Here is a 22,333-nt window from a genome sequence, read left to right as displayed (position 1 = left end):
GTAGCCAACTTCAAATGTAAATAGAACTGCCCGTGTCTGCAGATGCCACCAGAGCATTCAAGAACATTCAGTGCAAAAACAACGCATACAGCTCTGTTCTGCAGGGATGGGTACTTGGTTCAGCTTTGCAAAAGTCATTTTGTTTTGGCTTTCCTTTTACTGAAGAGACCCACAAAGTAAGTAATTTTAGGCCAATATGCAGTGTAGATAATTGCTATTTAGCCTCACTCTAAAACCGTGAGGATAGGTAACCTGTAGCTTATTGGCTAAATGTAGCCATCAGATCCATTGTTATGGTGCCACAGTCTTTTGCTCCCTCTTTCAGTATTTGGCTGCAACCTCTACAAAATTTAGCAATGTAATTGTCCAGATATAAAACAAAAACAAAAACCTCAAGCAAAATAAGCTTAATGCTTTTATTTGACGGCACAACACAAATCCAAAAAAAACCTCACGCAAGAACACATTTCCTGGCCAATTCTTTCTCATGCAGAAGCTATAGCAGTAGCACTTAGCAATAGCACTTAGATTTATATACTGCTTCATTGTGCTTTTTACAGCCCTCTCTAAGAGGTTTACAGAGTCAGCATATTGCCCCCAACAACCTGGGTCCTCATTTTACCCACCTCGGAGGGATGGAAGGCTGAGTCAACCTTGAGCCTGGTGAGATTTGAACTGGTGAACTACAGTCAGCAGAAGCAGCTTGCAGCACTGCAGTCTAACCACTGCACTACCAAGGCTCAAGAAGCTATGTATGTAGGGAGAACAAGCAGGATAAGGAATAGTCCATGCCAGTTCCCTGATGGAGATCGAAAAATCAAATCCTTATGCAAAAATCCTCAATTTACAACAGTTCATTTTTTGACTGTTCAAAGTTATAGCGGCATTGAAAAAAGTGACTTATGGCCGTTTTTCACACTTATGACCATTGCAGCATCCTCATTGTCATCTGATGAAAATTCCAACACTGGGCATTTAAGAGGATTGCAACGTCCTGGGATCACATGGTCCCCTTTTGCAAGTCTCTGATGAGCAAAGTCAAAGGGGAAGCTAGATTTACTTAATAATAGTGTTATTAATTTAACATTGTTTCACCAAACTATGGCAAAAAGATCATAAAATGGGACAAAATTCACTTAACAACTGTCTTGCTTAGCAACAAAAATGTTGGGACTCCATTAGGGTCATAAATCCAGGACTACCTGTACAGCATCTGTAAGGTCACTGTATTTCGGCTGAATTACGGGACTATTTATGGGACCGTCTTCTGCCTCACACCTCCCACAGACCTGTTAGAGCCCACAGGGTTGGTTTTTCCAGATTCCGTCAGCCAAACAGTGCTGACTGGCGGGACTGTGTGGGAGGGCCTTCTCTGTGGGGGCTCCGGCTCCCTGGAACCAGGTACCTCCAGAGATCCGCACCGCTCCTACCCTCCTGGCCTTCTGGAAAGCCTTAAAAACCTGGCTCTGCTGGCATCTGGGGCCGTTGAGCAATAGCATATAGTTCTGGCCCAGAAGTATGAATGCTTTGATTAATTGGGGATTTAAACTGTTTTTATACTATTTTTATCTGTTGTACGCTGCCCAGAGTCCGAAAGGAGTTGGGCGGCTCACAGATGCATAGAAACATAGAAGTCTGACGGCAGAAAAAGACCTCATGGTCCATCTAGTCTGCCCTTATACTATTTTCTGTATTTTATCTTAGGATGGATATATGTTTATCCCAGGCATGTTTAAATTCAGTTACTGTGGATTTATCTACCACGTCTGCTGGAAGTTTGACGTGGTAGATAAATCCACAGTAACTGAATTTAAACATTCAGTTACTGTTAGATGCAATAAATTAAATGCATCAGTTAGATGCAATAAATTAAATTAAATTAATATTAACTTTGAATATTATTGCAGTCATACAATGGTCATATTGACACGGTGCAGTAATCCACAAGGCTTAGTTAACCCAAGTATGCTCACAAACACTTTTTTCTAGGGCACCGCTGTTATCAAACCAGCTGTCTGCAGTTTGCTTGCTGTTAAATTATTGTGCTAACAAGACAGATGTTCTAGCTATGGCTAGAAGTATCTGTACATCCTGTTTTTAACGAAAGTGCTAAATTATAAACAAACAATGCATGGGTGTTTCTATAGCTCTACTATGTGGAAGGGTCAGGGAGGAGGAGTCAGCAAGTTTATTCACGCTCACTAAGCCTTACAAATTACTGTATATACGGTCAAAGTTCTGCCAACAAATGTCATTTTTAAATCTGCAAAGCGAGCAAGCTATTCAAAACCATTTAGTCAAATCGATCCATTCAAGGAAACCTTGCCCTTTCCGTCGTCCCCTCCAAAATAAAGGAAAAAAATCAATCGCTAAACTATTGATTTTTTTTAAAAAAAATTACTAAGCTATTTAGTAAAAAAGGTAAAGGTTTCCCCTCTCCAGTCATGTCCGAATGTAGGGCACAGTGCTCTTCTCTGTTTCTTGGACGATAGAGGCAGTGTTTTCCGAAGACATTTTCCACTGTCATGTGGCTAACATGCCAAAGGTCCATGGAACATTGTTACCTTCCCCACCGAAGTGGTACCTATTAATCTACTCGCATTTGCATGCTTTTGAACTGCTAGGTAGGCAGGACCCAGGGCAAGAAACAGGAGTTCACCCTTTTGCACAATGCTCAGATCTCAAACCTGGGCTGTCCCCTTTTCTAATGACAAACTCAGCACCTTTAACTGCCGTTCTTAGGGTTACTTCATTTATCATGTTTGCATGTTGCAAATGCATACCTCTTTCTTTCAAAATAAGATGTCTCCCGATAATAAGCCCAATTGGCCTTTTCAGTGCATGGCCATAAGGCCAAGCGCTTATTTCAGGGTTCAAAAAAATATATAAGACAGGGCCTTATTTTCAGGGAAAGGTGGAATGTATTTTTCCATCTATTCTAGAAATAAGGCTCCTTCTAAAGAGATGTGCAGAGTGGAAAAATTAGTCAAATCACAGTGTCATTCTATACAAAATGGATTGTTCTTTAATCCTTTTATTTATTTATCTATCTAATTTATATGCTTCCCAACTCCTGAAGGACTTGATTTACTCCTTGAAGTAACTGATTTAGTTCAATAACTATCGGTATTAACCAATTCAGACTTGCAAAATCGCAAGCCTTTAGATTCCCTGGGAGTGGAGTGGTTTAGAAATTGCTTTCAATAACTATTTTATTTCTGAACTTCTAAATATAGTACAACGCACTTGACAGGAAGGAAAGTAGACTCTTGCAGAGACAAAATGTATATAAAGACAGTTTGCTTCAAATTTTCCTCAAGGGAAAGTGATACTGAATTTAAAACACACACCTTAAGCACAACACATACACCCTTACTGTTTGCATTCTGTTACACTCTTCTCAGTGAACTAAATATAACCTTCTCATTGTAAAGGCAAATTAATTTGGGGGAAACAGTTAAGGCAACATGTCTGAAACAGCAAATACCGTACTGCTTTTCTGCATTGATAGTCGAAACTCAACTTAGAATATGTATTTTTATGAAGGCAGTGGTAAATAGAAACGCCTATGAGATTAACTGTTACTTTGCAATATCTTGATAAATGCCTAACATCTTCTTGATCCAGAAAGTTTTGTTAGCTTTTTTTGTGTGTGTGGCTTTTGAATCACTATTGACTCTTGGTGACTTGACTGCCTGGACAAGTTCTCCATTTCTTCGCTATAGGTATTAACTTATTGTTTGAATCAACTAAAGCTTATTCAGAGGATTACATTAATTATGACTTTTTTTTGTATAATTTCTTTTAGACTTAATTTTACATATACATGCATGGACATATACCAAAACTTTTCAAGAGTAGACAAATATCATTTCCCTCTCTCTTATATTAACTAACTCAGTTTTATATTTTGCTTTGGACAACTAGTGCTGTTAATTTAAACAAACTTCACAATAATTAGCATATTGTACTGATTTTTTTTTTTTAAAAAAATTCTAAACACAAAGTTTAAACCTGGACCTTTAGCTGAAACAGTCGAACTGAAATATAAGATAATAGTATAAGAGTGCTTAAATTAACTTAACTGTATTTATTGTTACATTTATATTCTACTAATCCAGAAGCTCAAGCAGCATATAAATGCACTCACCTCCTATTCCCCCCAAAACCAACAGCTTGTGGCAACAGATTGGGCACAGGGCAAAACTAGCTCGAAATTCCACAGTGTGTTTCAGTGGCTAAGAGTGGAATACAACTTGGGTCTCCCCATTACTGGCACAACACCTTAATCACTACATACGCTGTGCTGTGTTTCTCTATATGAGTAAGAAGGACTTAATATAGAATTGCTATATGAAACCTGTATGCAAAATACATGTTAATTAATTTAGTCTTTACCACCTACCTGCACTGGCTCCTCCAAAACCCCACTGCAGATGGGGCAAATAAGATCTTCATCAACATCCCCTTGAAAACGTGCTACATCATACCCCATTTCTCGTCACCGATGCCAAAACGCTAGAGGGGGAAAAAACAGGAGGAAGAAAAATTATGTATTTGAATGTTCATGACAAGAAGCTCTAAGCTAGAAATCCTTTGTCTAACCAGGCTGCCTTCTTACTAAACTGATATGGCTGCCTGCTAGGTCACAGATTCACAAAGAAAACTCCAAGCCTCTAAGGAACAGGATGTGGCACGACAGAAAAAGAACAACTTTGACTAAGCCCCATTTTCTCTTATGATTAATTTTCCACAGTTTTACTAGGCTGTTACTGCCAGATTAGATCCCTTCTTCATTTGCAGTTTTATATACAATAGTTCAGTGACTGCTCGAAGTTGCAATGGTGCTGCAAGTGCAGCATCCTCATGGTGGCAGGATCAAAATTCAGATGCTTATGACAGCTTGAGGTCACATGACCATATTTTGAGACCTTCCGGCAAGAAAAGTCAATAAGTATGCCAGGTTCACTCAACAACTGTGTTATCAACTTAACTGCAGTGGTTCACTTAACTGTGGCAAAGTAGGTTATAAAGTGGGGCAAAACCTGCTTAACAACTGTCTTACTTAGTAATGGAAAGTTTTAGTTCAACTCTGTAAGTTGAGGACTTCCTATATTCCACACACTTCTTTTCTATTTCTGCAGGAACCAGAACATATAGGCATCTAGTCCCCAGTTTAGAACCCATGATTGTATATACTGAAGGAAGAGGAGTTCTGAAACTCTGAAACTATAACCATTTAATGGTGCATCAAGGTATCTCTTGCTGTTACCTTGCTGAAAAAAGAATTAAATCAACTTATTCCTAATGTCAGAGAGTGAAGTAAACATCTTTGCTCAGGACAGACTACTTTTCAAGTATAAATCTTTAACCAGAATGCTGTTCTATTGTTGCTTGTATCCTTACAATTTATATTAATATTGATTGTTTCCTGATTGCTTATTTGTACCCTATGACAATCATTAAATGTTTGATTCTTGACAAATGTATCTTTTCTTTTATGTATATTGAGAGCATATGCACCAATGACAAATTCCTTGTGTGTCCAATCACACTTGGCCAGTAAAAGAATTCTATTCTATTCTATTCTATTCTATTCTATTAGATTCTAAAGAATTTGCAAGAGTACATTAGAAGTAGACTGCTTGTTCCCCTAGGTAGGATTAACTTGATGCAACTATCTGCAGACATTTTTAACTAGAATTAGGGACATTTTTGAAAAGCTTGGGATGAGTCATTTAATCCGTTTTTTCTAACATCTCAGCAGGATATATCTTTCTCTGTTCAGTCACCTCTTCTCTCCATCTCTGCTATCCTCCCCTTTCTCTTTCCCAGTGTTATCCATTCTGCCTCCCCTCTTCTTTTTTTCTATGTCTGCTAGAACTAGGGTCTCCAACCTTGGCAACTTCATGACTGGTGGACTTCAACTCCCAGAATTCCTCAGCCAGCTTTGCATTTATTTGCATGTGCATGATTAGCATGTGTAAGAAAATATCTGAAGACACAGGATCAATTCACTTTATATAAAAGGGGAACTTTAATTTTTACTTTAGCAATGCTGGCTATCCTGCAGAAATGAGAGCCAAGAAGTCCCAAGGAAGCAAAACTCAATAGCAGAACAATATATATTGATTTATTACAGTGGTGGGTTGCTCCCGATTCGGCCCAGTTCTTAGAACCAGTAGCGCCAGGAAACTCCACTCACCCACCCCAGGACGCTTCTGCGCATGTGCAGAAGTGTTGCATGTGAGAGAGAGAGTGAACTAGTAGTAAGGGGTTTTAGAACCCACTACTATTTATAGGTAAGTTATCTACTACTATTCTGGTCCTCTCTTTTGTGGAAACATGACTTCTGGTAAATACATATATATAAGTGGACTATATGCAAATGTTTGTAGGGAAGAGAAATTTCTAGGACTCCTTTCAGGTGACACAGGCAATCCCACACATTGTCAAGATTGGGAAGATACACATTGCATAGTCTTATGTTTTTAATTTTTCCTTCCGGGCTTCTTTTGTTTGTTTGTGTGAAGGTTATCCTAAATCCTGCTTACTTTCCTCTTGGATAAAAAATGTTACTCATCAATATTTGGGACACTTTTTACTAATTATTTTACACAGCAAAAAAGTTAATGTTGGGGGAAAAATCAGCCTGGATGGCCACTCTGAATGAACAATAGAGAAAAAGACATGTGCAATCAGCAACACCACTAAGCTCTACTATAGAATATACAAATCATAGTCAGTCTATTCTGTCTAGAACAATCTGCTTGAACAGAGGACAGTGCCATTCAAATTACTCAATACTCACAAGCTTTGCAAACAACATCTAGATGAATTATATTTGAAAGAAAAAGGACACATAGACTTTTTTTTAACTGAACTGTAAGCCTATATCAAGACCAAATCTCAATTTAAAAATGTTCCAATATTAACTATTGGAACTTTATAAAGGCACGATCAGGCCCTGCCAGGCTGTGTTCATTTCCTGCCGCTATAGCCCTCCTATATCTGGCAGAAGCCACCTCTGCTTGGCCATGCTTGTGCCGCAGCAGCCACTTATCAACCTATTGGCCTACTTGCTCAGGATTTGCAACTTCCTGCCAGCATCCTCACTGACTTTGCTTATTGGAAGCCAGAAGCCATAGCCCTTAGACTTATATACCACTTCATAGTGCTTTATAGCCCTCTCTAAGCGGTTTACAGAGTCAGCCTATTGCCCCTAACAATCTGGCTCCTCATTGTACCCACCTCGGAACAAGGATGAAAGGCTGAGTCAACTTGGATCTTGGTGAGATTTGAACTGCCAAATTGCCAGCAGTCCGCAGAAGTACTACACTGTAACCACTGTGCCACCTTGGCTCAGAAGGAAATTATAATGAGGTCCTTGCTTAATGAAGGTAACCACTGGTGAAATTGCTGTCACTAAATGATACTGTCATAATATCGCCTTTTACAAAATGTGTTGTTTAACAATGGAAATTCCAGTCCAAATTACCATTGTTAAGAAAGGAATACTGTCATCTTGCGGAAAATGAAACTGCTCTTATGGTTTAAAGAGAGGACTTTCTTTCATACTAGTATGATTTTTTTAAAATATACTTTTTATTAGAGATTTTTAAATGGATAAAATTTAATCATGAAACAATATAAAAATGAAATTAAGAAGAAAATAAAAGGGGGGAAATGCAGAAAAAGGAAAATATATTTAAAGATGTAACTTCTGATCTTTATTATAGCAATTACAAACAAGCTTAGTATCATTCTATCTTAAGGTCACTCCATCTTAGTTCACTTCTTACCCTATTTCAAACCTTTTCAATTGACAAATCAAGAAATCATCAATTTATTCCTGTCCATTTTCAACAACCACAAGATTTCCAATGTTTTATAAAAGTACTAAATCTTACCCCTGATCGAGGCAATTTTGCATTATTTTCTTTTGCAGAGAACTTTACAACACTTACGGTACATAAACCTTAGCTTAGTGTTGCCTTAATATTCTTCCTGACAAGGTGCACAAGTACATTCCTTAATACATTTCTTAACTTTTCATTTCTTGTGTAAATTTTGTACAGCTTGTCCACATCATCATCCATTGATGCATTCTAAAAATATTTTAGGGTTTTAAAAATTCTCTCCTTACTATCTTCACTAAATTATCCTGTAGCTGTTATCAGTCTCAAGCAGCCTTCATTCTCTTTAAAATTCAGTAGTATCACATTTTCTAAATCCTTTTTTGTCTCTTGGCTTATCATTTCTGCCTCTGCAGATTCTTCAAAATTTTTATTGATCTTTTCTTCTGTATTTTATACACCCAAAGACCAAAATTATTCAAAATTTAGTAATAATCATAAACTGTCAACATATTCTGCAGGCAAAAGACAAAGAAACTTGACAAAACTCTTATACAAATCACACTGAAAGCTGTAATTCAAATCAAATAAGTAAGTAAGTAAGTAAGTAAGTAAGTAAGTAAGTAAGTAAGTAAGCAAGCAAGCAAGCAAGCAAGCAAGCAAGCAAGCAAGCAAGCAAGCAAGCAAGCAAGCAAGCAAGCAAGCAAGCAAGCAAGCAAGCAAGCAAGCAAGCAAGCAAGCAAGCAAGCAAGCAAGCAAGCAAGCAAGCAAGCAAGCAAGCAAGCAAGCAAGATATTGGCCAAGTGATTTGAGTTCAAGTAAATTTTAAAAAATTAAAGGTCTTTTACCATTAAAGCCACATTGTTTTTAAATTGACCTTAAGGGAAACTAACTAAACCAATTTCCTCTACTGCAGAAGACTAACACATTCTGATCTTAAAGCAATGTTTGCAAATTTTTAGTTCAACATGTATGGAAATCAAAATTAGTTAGCAGACCCCTCCATACTTAAGTAATTAGATAACTTAATTTTATTATGGTACTATAGGAAAATAAAATACCGAATATGCCATAAGTATTGCAAATGCAAAGTAATTTAAATAACTATAAAAAGGATCAGCAAGAAAACATGTGACATGTCCATTTAGAGAATGTCCAATGAACTTGAACAGCCAATACATTTAAATAAATAAAATTGAGAATTACAGCTGGTGGATTTCAAAATACTTTATATTTCAAGATACAGTATTGATGGGGTTTTTTTTATTGAAATGCATTCCTAAGAGACATTTTAGGAAAATAAATGTGCAAAATCAATTGCAATTTATAACCAGCTGCAACTCTGCATATATCAAACTAAAGATTAAATATTACAGAATTACTCTTTTACATAAAATCAGTTTCTTGGCCCTGAAATGAAAGAAAATGCTCCCCTCTCCGGAATTTTAAGCTGTTTGGGCTAATTTATGAGTAAGACAAATCTACTACCAACTATAAATTGCATTAGATCTGTTTTCAGATATCAAATTATATCATGTGGCTGTAGTTGGCTGTTAAAGAAAAGCTACCACAGCTGTATAAAGCTTTTTAACTTGGTTAGCAACAAGATGGAAATGGATTAAAACTGCACACTTCTCCTCTTAGTACAATGCAGAGATCTAGTCACCTTTTAATTATCTTCTACTAAAATATTATGTACTTCATAGAACATTAATTTCAACTGCTTAGTCTACCTACTGTATAAATGCATAATGCAATGTTATAATTGCATGCATGTTATTACTTCAAGTGACTATTTGCAAGCTACAAATGATTAATTGCATAAAAATCACAACATATATAAATAAAACATTACTTTGAAAATATCAGACATATTTTAATCTACATCAATATTTATATTCAACTTGCTGTAATTCACCAAAACTGCCCTTCAGAACTACTACAAAATTCCTCTGGACAGTCCAACAACCTCTAATTCACTCTAACATTTGACAATTAAAAATTTAGCAATTTTAATTAATCTCATTAGCATTTATATTTTTCAATATGGGGATGTCAGATCAACCGTAAGAGCTGAAAAGCAGAAAAATATATAATAGTTTATTAACACATTGAAATAAATCACATTTATACATCATTCAGAAGAAATAATAAAAAAGCTAAGAATGAAACAAAAAAAACCAGAGATATCCTTTACAGCAAAACCCACCCAGATAAACAGGGATTAGCACCAGACAAACAATCAAGCAGAAAACAATATCCTAATCAAGGAATAAGCAAGGTGAAAACCACACCCCCACCAATAATGGCAAGGCAAGCTGTTTATAAATAGGGAGCAAACCCCACACTCACCAGTACTGAGGATGTTACTCAAGCAAGCTCAGACCACGCCAAAGACTTCACAGTTCAACCTTAAGCTACATTCACCCTCTTCTATTGCAAGTTCAGTTCCCAGCAACTTCATAGAAATGTCTATGTAATTTTCTTGCCAGCAAAAAAACAATAGTTTGTCATTTGCTTTCTTCCGGAATTTTTTAAATTCAATATTAGTCTACAGAGATATTATTATTTTAGCAATTTATATAACTAGATCCAAGTTTGAATAACATCTGAGCCCAGATAAGAGTAGCTAAGTGTGGACATCTGCTGAGACTTACTGGCAATACCCACCTTTCCAGGATAGGCCACATAATGAATATGTTCCATTCAACACCAGACTTCAATAGAAAATGAGATAAAAGCAAACAGTGTATTGACTTCTGGAAGAAACAATTATTTTACCTTCTGCCGCAGAATTTCTTCCTGAATAGCAACAAGACAATGCTGATGTTGCGTTCCTCTTCTGAATTGAACTCTCACCATGGCCCATTTTTCTCTCTCTCCTTGTTCAGATTAAGTCATCGTTTGTCTTAACAGCCAGAACCTGTAGTCATAAAATGATAAATAATTTAACAGAAAATTTTTAAAAAGCAAAAAACAAATTTACATCAGTATGGCATGTCGTGTTGATACCCTATTTTTAGTAACAATAGAGCAATACAGTACACAAAATTATGTACATTCTCTTCATTATTTGCTTTATACATGGAATGCAAGAATTAATATTCAGCTCATTTCCACACCCTTAGGCAAAGCATATCATTTGCAACATATTTATTATGTCTGACTTATTTGAAACGTTTCACAACAGCATATATTTTCAGCCTCCTCTGACACTTTATTCTCCCAATTCTAAGTAGTTTACAGTGAGAAGATGCTTCAGGTTTAGCTTTGCTCAGAACATATCCTACAAATAATACTCGGTGCTTTTTTAGTGGCAATAACAAATAACAAGAAGATTAAATATTATTTTTTGAAAAAGCATTCAATACATGAATTTTTTATCAATTCATAATGTTCTGCTTCAAATACTAATCATGCCTCATTTCATATCAACAGATATTTTACCCACTTGATTTAAATAGTCATCTACCATTTTTAGCAAAAATTGAAATTACACCTAAGAGCTTTTATTTTCAATGCCATTCTTGGGTCTAGTTACACAGAAGATTCAGAACATAAGATTAAGAACAAACACTGACATTTTATATTTTTTTCCCTAGAAATCTTTTTTCCCATTGTGCTGGGAACCACCCGGATGCATCATACAACCTATGAAAGAGCCTGCAGATTCTATTATGAGCAAATGTGTAAATACAAATGTACACAATACTGTACAAAGGAGCAGCAAAGAAACAAGAAAGGGCTTTAAGAAAGACGAAACAACTGTTCTTCACCTGTTTCATGTAATTCACTGCAAGCAGAGACTTGCATCACAACAGTCACAAGCAGGAATTAGATCAGCCAGCCTATCATTTGGAAGATATTACCCCAAATAGTTTAATTTTTAGAAGAACAAGAGATATTTATCTTGTATATCAAGCTACTACTTTGCCTCACAATCCCTATCATAATAGATCTGATCAAGCCAAGAGTATAATACACAGCCAGAACCTAATTATATGAAATATTATCTTGTTTCTTTGGTTTGGAAAATAACCTGGGCCTAAAATACATTCCTTTGGTTATAAACTACACAACTGAACAAAAGTAGCAACAACCTCTTATAAACAAGATTTGTTTTTGGCTCCTAAACTGAAGTATGAATATGCCTTGAAATTTTAGAGGAAATGCTCTCCAGATTATCTGCTATACTTTACCAAAGTTGTTATCCACCTTAAGCAAGGACTTTATTGTTACAACATTCTTCCTCAGATGTTGTTTTATCAAAAAGGCTCTTAAATACTTTTTTGACACTTCACTGTTTCAGTTCACCATATATGTCCAAGCATTATTCCTTCAGCTGCTCCTTAACTTAATTTTCCACCCCTGCCCCAATGGCACACTGTTATTCAACAGAACTTTATCCGCCAAAACCTTAGAATGCCAAGAATTCCCCATCCCCACAACATAATTTATGGGATTCTTCAAGATGGATATTGAATTAATCCCCACAGAAGATAGGCTTCAATTTCTCCCTTGATTTTCAGCCTTCAATCAAACTTGTTCTTCACTTGACTATAATTCCCTCAACATCATCAAGGCTCATTTCAAAACCACCTTAACAACTGAGCATCCCTACCGTAATACTTTTTCTCTCAAAAACTTACTGTACCGCCCCCAAGCCTACACCATCCAAACATCAAATCAATTATAGAAAACAATACCGGTTTTTAAAATAATTCACGTGTCCATTCAAATCCAGATCTTGAATTGACACATTTATGAAAAATGTTAAGGGTTTTTTTGTTGATAGTTCATCCATGACTCTAACGTCAATGATAGCGAACCTTTTTTGGCTCAAATGTCAAGAGTGTGCATGTGTATAATGGGCACACACGTGCCCAAATCCATAATGCAATGCCCTCCCCCTCATGCACAATCCCCATGCTGCCGCCAGTGCATGTACATAACCCCATGCTCCCCGCACCACGCAGGCCTCACTGAAGCCTCTGTACTTCCAGTAGGCCCATTGGGGTGTTTTTCACTGTACCTAGGGTTCAGGAAAGCCTCCTAAAGCCTGTGGAGAACAAAAAACAGCCAAACGGGCTTACTACTACAGTAGTTACCTTCTGATAGTTGCAGCCAGGCCTCGCATATTTCACCCCATTTCTTCTGCAGCCAGGAAGGCTTTCCTAAAGGCCTCTCTAGCTGATAACAGAGTTCTGGATCGATCTGGAGCTCTGTTATCGGCTACAGAGGCCTTGAGGAATGTCTTTCCAGCTGCAGAAGAAATGGACCAAGGTTTGTGAGGCCTAGCTGCAACTGTCCAAAGCCAAAGAAGTTCCTGAAGACCTCTAAGAGCGAACAGGAGGCTGGGGGTGACTCACGTAAGTGAAATTTGGCTTGGCCCATTTTTGCTGTCCCCATGGTTCAAGAGGCTTTCCTGAGTGAAAACAGCCAAAAAGAAGGCTGAAAATCAGCTGGCCAGCATATGCATGTGCACTGGAGCTGACATAGGGCAACGCCTTGCATGCCCTCAGATACAGCTCCATGTGCAACTGGTGGAACATGTGTCATTGATTTGCCATCAGGGCCCTAAAGGATGATCCTCTCTGTCAGCCTTTGACATAGATGGGAGCTTAGTATCTATTCCATTTTTCCAAACCTAATCAGTTAAATATAATTATTATTAAGTTTGAAACTGGCTCCAATGCATTGGATGGTTTGCAAACACATTTCAATTACTAATCTGTCTTCTCCCCCAAAACACTGCTAATCTCCTTCATTAGTAATGATTTCATTCTATGTAGGTTGCTTTGTCCTTTTATTAAATACTCTAATCTCTTTGGAGGTCATTCTGTTAAAAAAAAACTAAAAACTATAGCATTGTACAGTCATATGTACACAGTTATTACATCACATTATTCCATTTGTGGATAAGCAACACTATACAGAGCATAGAAAAATAATAAGAAAACTTAACTCAAATAAATTAAGGCATGATATAACAAAGAGAATATTAAAACTAACTACACCAGCATCATTCTCAATCTCTCTTGATTCTTTCCTCAAATCATTCATTTCTACAACATTCATAGGCTCTGTTGTATTATTTCCTTTAGTTTTTTAAAAGTATTCTCTCTTTTTTGGATCTTATAGTCCTGTAATGGCATGCGGAGACATAGTTGAGGGCTTGCGACGCATTGTCCTATGTCATGTGAGCTGGCCAACTGTTTTTTAGCCTTCTGGAGGGTGGGGGGGAGGCCATTGTCACCTTCCCCAGGCTTATATCATACATTCTGTATATATGTATATGTGTGTGTGTGTGTGTGTGTGTGTGTGTATATAACAATTTCCGTCCTGTTCAAAACATTTTACCCATTCTCTTTCTCTATACTCAGTTTCCATTTATTCCTTGGAAGATAAACCTTCTAACACTTTTTCATATAGGACTTATTTCATTCCCGTTTTTTACATGTCCATTTTTTTCTTGAGATCCAGTCTTGACTCAAATACTGGATGTCCTACTTTCAAGACTTTTCATCACAGCAGCCTTCACTAATCCTCTCAGTCTTTCATCAAAAACAATAAAAACCCATCATGCTTTTTTAATGTCTATTTATTCCTTTGTTATAGGCACATATGAATACACATGCATATCGCAAACAGATTTTCTAAACTTTCTAAACAGCCATCATTCTCATCTGTAGGCCACTAAATTCCCTACCAACCTTTTCTGCATTCTTTCATTTCCACCCATCCGTTTTATTTTTTTAACCCAGAGTAGATTAGGCTGTCAGTCTCAGTCATTCTTCTAACATGACAACAATTCTTACTAATAAGGACAGTATTGGCACATTTTGGCTACTAATACAAGCTAAACATAACCAAAGCCTGTTTCGCTTCAAGTATGCTAATTTTATTTTGCACCGGCTGTAGCTTCTGAATAATCTTCAAGGATAGCTTCATACAGAGTACATTGCAGCAATTGAACTGAGAAACCATCAGGACAGGAGTAACAAGGGACTCACAATTCCAATACGGGTACAACTGATGTAAATACAAAGTTGTGCAAAGGCCATCCTAGCCACTACTACCACCTGCACTTAAGCCTTAATAAAGTAAACCATTTTGTTCTTTGGCTTAATGGTACAATTAAAGAGATTGGGGAGTAGCCCGTGGATTACTTCCAAGACACTATGTGGTAGGCTGGTGAAGAAAGTGTGGGGCTCAGGAGCTAATGTAAAAAAAAAACAATAGGACATATTTTTCTTGGCAAGAGGCTTGCAAAATTTACTTGCAAAATTTTAGAAAGGCTCCTTGTGTGAAGATTTTTTAAAAGGTGAACTGGACCTCTATCGGGGAGAGGAATATAAGATCAGAATCTACCCTTTTGAGCTGTTTTTAAAAAGTAAACACATCAGCATTCTTTCTAGTAAATTGTGGTTTAATAGTATGTTGGCTTGAAAGGTAGCCTTTAGATTAGAGATTGCATCTTGCATAGAATGCAGTGGTGCAGAGTTCTGGGAGTCCCCTAGGGTGGAACATGTAAGATTGCTGTTACATTAGATGCATGTGTGCTGGTTCAATTCAAAGTACATTTAAGGCCCTATAATGGCATACATCCATTATGTCCTGCTGGAGTTGGGTGGCATATAAATATCACTAACTAACTAACTAACTAATCTCACCCCAATGGACCTAGCTTGCCCAAGTAACTCCAGTGGAAGGGGCCAGCTGCAGATGCCATCTATGAAGGAATTCTGATGGGTGGGGTCAAGGAGAGCCTTTTCCACTGTGATCCAGAGGTGCAAATTACTTCCACCCTTCTGGCACCCTGCTGAAGGTGGTGGATGGGATTAGGATACCACATCCCTGCACTGTCTGTCTCATTGGATCTAGTTTCTTACATACATGCATATATACATACAAAGATGCATACATTCTTTTTTTTCTTTTTACTGTTTGCTAAGTTGCCCAGAGTTGACATTTAAAGTTAATAAATTAAATTATAAAATAAATTTTAAAATGACTAGTTAGACTGTAACAGGAAGCATGGCAACATTTATCCTGGTAAGTCAGGACTTTCTGGTTATAGTTAAAAAGATAACCACACATCATTAAAAAAGAAAAAAGAAATATAGCCTTGAGGGGAGACTACAAAACGGAGCTGGAGTTATAAGTTCGGGAAAGTTTGACTTTATTTACTTTTTTAAAAAAATAAATAAACGTGCCTTCTCTTTTCTACAGCAAAACAGAGCTTGCTGCAAACGGGGACCCAGCTTGTCGGGGGCGACATGCTGACTCTGTAAACCGCTTAAAGAGGGCTGTAAAAGCAATACGAAGCAGTATATAAGTCTAAATGCTATTGCGAAGAACGGCAATTTTTTTTGCTTCCCCCACAAAAAAACCCCAATCCAAACACTTTTACATGGCTTGAACGTTCGCGGATTTGCACAGGTGGTTGTTCTTTTACCAAATGGACATCCTTTCCCCCACCCCTCCGGAAACTCGAAAAATCGGGAGAGAGGTTCCTTTTCCTAGTAGAGCCCCCGACGAGGTAGGCCGGACTATAAATAAATAAATAAATAAATAGCTGCTGTCGGGGAATTCTGCGGCTGGACGGGAATCACCACCACCACCTCCTCCTCGCTACTCTGGTTCTCCAGGGAGCCCCGCTTCTCTCTCGCCGAGCCACCCTCTGTCGCCCGTCCTCCTAACAAAACGCCTCCCCGCCACCGCCGTCCTTCCACCAAAAACGGAGGGAGAGCGCTGCACGGTCCGTCGCACACCGCCCCTCCGCCACCCTCAGCAGCGACCCGCCGCCTTGCATGTTCCCTGCCCGTCTGCCAGGCGTGTCCGCTTCTCGAGCCCCTCCGCCAAGCCGCTCCGTCCTTCCCTCCAAAAAACAACCCCCCAGAGCTCCCGCTGCCCCCCACTCCCTCGGGGAGGCCAGCCCAGGCCTGCAGCGCCTTTCCTTTACCATTCGCCTCCAAGCCACAGTCACGGACCTCTCTTTGGCTCCGCTCTAGGCACCGGCCACCGCGCCGCCGTTCTCCCCTCCATCATCCCCCTCCTCCTCCTCCTCCCAGACCGCCCCACCGGAAACACGCCAACCTCCATACGGATAACATGGAACCCACCCTCCTCCGGCAAGCCGGAAACGCTGGAGCGGGGCTGAATCCGGGCCGCTCTAGCCACCGGGCCAAAGGGGTGATTTTATGGTTTCTTTTTTGCTTGCAGACGGGCGGGGCTCGCTCTGCTCCTCGCGCTAAGGCGAACAAAGAGCTCCGAGGATGGGTCTTCTCTGGTCTTAGCGCGGAGCTGGAGGAGGAGAAGCAGGAGGCTCGCTTGCTGTCTATTGTGTTGCTGCCTCCTTTACGGGGAAGGGTTTGAGATGGGATGGGATTCCCCGAGTACTCCAAACACGCGTGGTGCATTCACACAATGCAGTTTCTTCCCCAAACCCCTAAAACATGAACCTTAGACTGTCTACAGAGAACCTCTCCCCATTTCTAAGAAGTCTGTGAGGGGCGTGCATAAGCACAGCACTGCGCCCACCGTCCCTGTCCTACTGTCCTCTTATCGTTACTTTTTACTTATGTTTATACAAACTACTACTATCCTACACGTTTGACAAATAAATTAAATTAAATTTATTTATTATTTATTTACATTTAATTTAATTTAATTTAATTGACCGTGGCACTTCATGAGCCCTCTTTCCAAGATATCACATTACCTGATCTTCAAGTAATGCTGGGTTTTAAAAAAAAAGAGAGAGAGAACCATGTTAAAGGCCACAACAAATCCACATTCCTGGACAAAGGCAAGAAAACAGATTTTGGGTATACAAAAATAAACCAAACTGTTGCTTTTGCTAGAGTAGCCCTTGATTTCTAAAATGGGGTGGGTTTTTTCCAGCATTCTTTATTCTGACAGGGAAGACAGGCATTTTATTCATGAGCTGGAAGAGTCCTGTGGTAACTCAGTCAGCCAATGGGAGTTAACTGCTACTGAGCATGTGAAAGGAACTAAGCTTGGAGTTGGTTGCGGGTCCAGTCTCCATTCTGCTACAGAAGTCTGTGCTGTGTCTCCATGAAGTATGATCTCTGTAAGCAGGGGTGGGCTACTGCCTGGATGGGGAGGGGGGACGCAGTGGGGTAGCAAAAATGGAGTTCCACCCCAGAGCACCCAATTTGCACTAAAAGGTGTTAAAAAAAATTGCAGGGCGTCCTACATAAGCCCCACCCACAGTGTGGTAGTAAAAATTTTGGTAGCCCTTCACTGTCTGGAATACAGCCGCTCTGAACTTGCCAAATTCACACAGGACCAAAAAAGCCTTGGTTTCATAGGACTAAAAAAACCAAACAAACAAACAAAACTATTTGAATGCAGACCAACTGCAGGAATGGAGAAACCCATTTTTTTCTGGCAAATAAAACTGGGTCTTATATTACTTCTTGCTCTAGAAGACGCATTAGGTCTTATTTTCAGGTGATGTCTTCTTATTTCATGCACAACTGTCAAACACAAGGCCCGTGGGCAGGATGGGCCTATATCTGGCCCGCAGGGCCACCCTGGAGGTGGCTAAGGACTGTCCCCACAACCACCCGGGTGCTGTTCCTACTCGGCCGGGCAAGGCCCCCCCCCAGTGGATACACAGGTGGAGACTGCGCAGTGGAGATGGCATCTGGCAGCAGCCACAGCACCATGGCAAGCATACTCTGAGGCTGCATAGCTTGTGCAGTGCAGATGTTTGTGTGCCGTGACAGCTCCAAAAGCATTGTATTAAAATAAATTTGATAAAAATTAAATCATTCTGATTGATTTTTATCCACCCTGCCCATGGCCAGGACAGGGCCGGTGGGCTACGACTGCTGCTGGACACCATCAGCCCCGTCCCAGTGCGTGAACACTCGCTGCCTCCTGTGTACTCACCGGGGGGGGGGGGGTGATCGGCGGACTGGACCAGGGTGGCAGGGGCTGGTCCCTCGCCATCTCCAAGGCAGCGGGTGTTTGACATGTCTGGATTAAATCAAGTGTTAATTGAAGACTTATAAGACAGGAGTGGCAACAAAAATGCTGACAGTTAAGAATGACGATCCATACAAAAATGACAAAAAATTGTAGATACCAAAATTCAGAAAATGTTTATTTCACACAAATGCACTAAGTACGTCCGTTACAACACATGATATATTGAATTATGAAACACGTCTGTTTGTTATCAAGTGCACACATTCCTTTGTAGAGCCTATACTATGATTGGTCATTTGGCAATAGGTCTCGAGTTTATCTTTATGTAGGCGTTTTGTCCAAAGATGCCTGCTTGGGTATTTACAAATACGTAATTATAATTAATTTTATAATTTATTTTAAGTATTAGTGCCAATAATATTATTTATTATATTTATTTATTTATTATTTTATTAATTGAATTTATATGCCACCTCTCTCTCCAAGGACTATAATTATATATTATTTTATAAATCAATACATCCATCGTGTGTTGCAACCCGTACATTAAATCCGCCTGTCTCGCTGATGATCTTAACAGGGGCATATTTTGGGGGTAGGGCTTATATTATGAGCATCCTGAAAAAATGATGCTAAGGCTTATTTTCCAGTTAGCTTTTATTTTCGGGAAAGCACTGTACCATATTTGAATTGCAACAGTTCAGATAACCATAAGATGACACTATAAATACAAAAAACCCCACCAAACTTCATGCTATCCTAAAGTAGTCACCTGGACTTTTATATCCCAGTGTATGGTAGTTAAGGAAGTCAGCACCCGACCCCTCTCAGAAAGGAGACTTTCCTAGGATCAAATTATTCACTTCTCTCCACTACCAGGAAAGCATTCCAGATAGCCTCTCCAACAATTACTAGTATCTATCGAGAAAACTGGAGCATTCCATTCAGTATCTATTTACAGAAAATCAGACAGCTCCATTCACAAACAAAACATCTTCAGCTAAAGTTCCCACAGAAGGCTGAACTGATGGGATGAAAAACAGAAAAACAAAAACTCCTAAACAGCTAGATTCTCCACCCAGCTCCAAGGACAGGGCATCACCTCCCAGCCACAATGGGAGTAAGACAACCATATTCAAAAAGGGCACACTCAAGCACAGGCCAAAGTACATTTCACAAGGATCAGGCATCTCAACCAAAAAGCCCCCCAACATTTATTTATTTATCTATCTATCTATCTATCTATCTATCTATCTATCTATCTATCTATCTATCTATATCATCTATCTATCTATCATCTATCTATATCTCTATCTATCTATCTATCTATCTATCTATCATCTATCTATCTATCTCTATCATCTATATCTATCATCTATCTATCATCTATCTATCTCTATCTATCTATCTATCTATCATCTATCTATCTATCATCTATCTATCTCTATCTCTATCTATCTATCTATCATCTATCTTTATCTATCTATCTATCTATCTATCATCTATCTATATCTATATCTATCTATCTATCTATCTATCTATCTATCATCTATCTGTCTGTCTATCTATCTATCTATCTATCTATCTATCTATCTATGCCGCGCCTGTCTGAGGACTCGGGGCGGCTTACAACATATAAAAACAACATAATACAATAGCTAAATTCAATAATTAAAATGAAGCAAACAATCTAAAATCCCTAGTTATGTTAAAAAATCAGTCATACCCATTCAAATAATTTATTTTTAATAAATTTACAAACATTTCTAAAATTCCATTTTCACTTTGTCATTTTGGAGTATTGAATATAGATTAAAGAGGAAAAAAATTCTACAGCTATAGAATCAGGCTGCAGCTTAACAAAATTGTCAAATTGTCATTTGTTTATTTCTTTATTTATTTGTCAATATAGTAATTTATATAAACGCAACATAGAAAGTAATGATAAAAGAAGACAATAGGACAGTAGGATGAGGACGGTAGGCACAATGGTGCATTTATGCACACTCCTTACAGACCTCTTAGAAAAGGAGAAAGGTCAAAAGCTATAAAAGCCCACCTACCCTCAAAACGTCGCTACAGAGCACTGCACAGCAAGACAACTAGACACAAGAACAATTTTTCCCTGAACACCATCACTCTACTAAACAAATATTTCCCTCAACACTGTCAGACTTTCTACTAAATCTGCACTTCTATTCTACTTTTTTTTCTCATCATTCCTATCACCCATTTCCTCCCATGTTGACTGTATGACTGTAACTTGTTGCTTATATCCTAAGATTTTTATTAATATTGCTTCTTCATTGCTTATTTGACCCCTATGACAATCATTAAGTGTCGTACCACATGATTCTTGACAAATGTATATTTTATTTTATGTACGCTGAGAGCATATGCACCAAGACAAATTCCTTGTGTGTCCAATCACACTTGGCCAATAAAAATCTATCTATCTATCTATCTATCTATCTATCTATCTATCTATCTATCTATCTATCTATCTATCATCTATCTATCTATCTATCTATCTATCTATCTATCTATCTATCTATCTATCTACTCTCAACCCCCATTTTCTCAGCCATCCCAGAAACATGCTGCTGTCATTAGTTTCTGGCTACCGAATAAACAGACTTCATTTCCTGCAACCTGCCTCCATATTTCCAGCATCTTTCTCCTGGATTGGAACCAGACCGGATTTTTCTTCCAACAATAGTTTGTAAAAAATATGAATGGCCACTAGATGGCAACATAAGGATACTACATACAGTATTCTAATTATACCGATTAGCAGTATACATTGTATACTGTACTGTATTATATATGAATGTTGACTATTAACCTCCCCCTCATGTCCTGCTCGGCTGCCTCATGGCATTTATTTTCCTGGAGGAATGAAGGAAGAACACCAGGAATGTATGTCAAGAGTTTATACTTCCAGCAGGATCACTTGAAGCCTTAAGGTCATCCCAGCTGCTTAGCTAAAACAAGCAGACATCTATATTGGACAGCAGTGATACAGGAAGATGTTGAGGACAGATGAACATTTCAAGGAAAACGGCAAAGATATACAGTACCGTATTTTTTGGATTATAAGATGCACCGGTGTATAAGACGCACCAAGATTTCAAATAGGTAAGTAAGTAAAAAAAAAAATTGGCCTCCTTGGCCCCAGAAGCCTCCTTCTGCAGCCTTCCAAACCCTCTGCGTTTCCTGTTTTTCGCAAAGACTTATGAGTTTCTAACCTATTTTTCACTCACTTATGTGAAAAACAGAGCAGAATGCTACTGGGGGCTGAGGGAAAGCAAAACGGCCCCTGTTTTTTTTTAAAAAAAACAGCCTATTTTTCACAAACCTTGGGGTGTTTTTCCCTTGCATCAGCCCTCAGGAACACTCTGCAGGCTTCCCAAACCTTCTGCACACCTACTTTTTGCGAAAAAGTGGCCCATATTTTGCAAAAATTGGCATGGGGGTAGGGCTTCGGGACACCAAAAATGGCTCGGTGTATAAGA

At 38.6% G+C, this 22,333-nt stretch overlaps 1 protein-coding gene across 3 annotated transcripts in view; it reads right to left on the bottom strand.

Annotated features, from left to right (window-relative positions):
* The window catches only part of RNF41 (ring finger protein 41), a 29,107-nt gene extending 11,980 nt beyond the window's left edge, over positions 1 to 17,127 (bottom strand). The window contains exons 1-3 of one of the 3 annotated variants that reach the window (XM_070740577.1): positions 16,982 to 17,127; positions 10,638 to 10,779; positions 4,406 to 4,518 (exon numbers count right to left, since the gene is read on the bottom strand). In XM_070740577.1, coding sequence (XP_070596678.1) covers positions 4,406 to 4,495 — 90 coding nt within the window. In that variant the 5' untranslated portion in view covers positions 4,496 to 4,518; positions 10,638 to 10,779; positions 16,982 to 17,127. Of the gene's footprint in view, positions 1 to 4,405; positions 4,519 to 10,637; positions 10,780 to 16,821 lie in introns of all 3 variants that reach the window. The other 2 variants (XM_070740575.1, XM_070740576.1) reach the window with 2 other exon arrangements.
* Between the last annotated feature and the right edge of the window lie 5,206 nt (positions 17,128 to 22,333).

Source organism: Erythrolamprus reginae, chromosome 2, assembly GCF_031021105.1.
Source record: "Erythrolamprus reginae isolate rEryReg1 chromosome 2, rEryReg1.hap1, whole genome shotgun sequence".
Taxonomy (NCBI): domain Eukaryota; kingdom Metazoa; phylum Chordata; class Lepidosauria; order Squamata; family Dipsadidae; genus Erythrolamprus; species Erythrolamprus reginae.
This window is presented reverse-complemented; position numbering and strand designations above follow the sequence as displayed.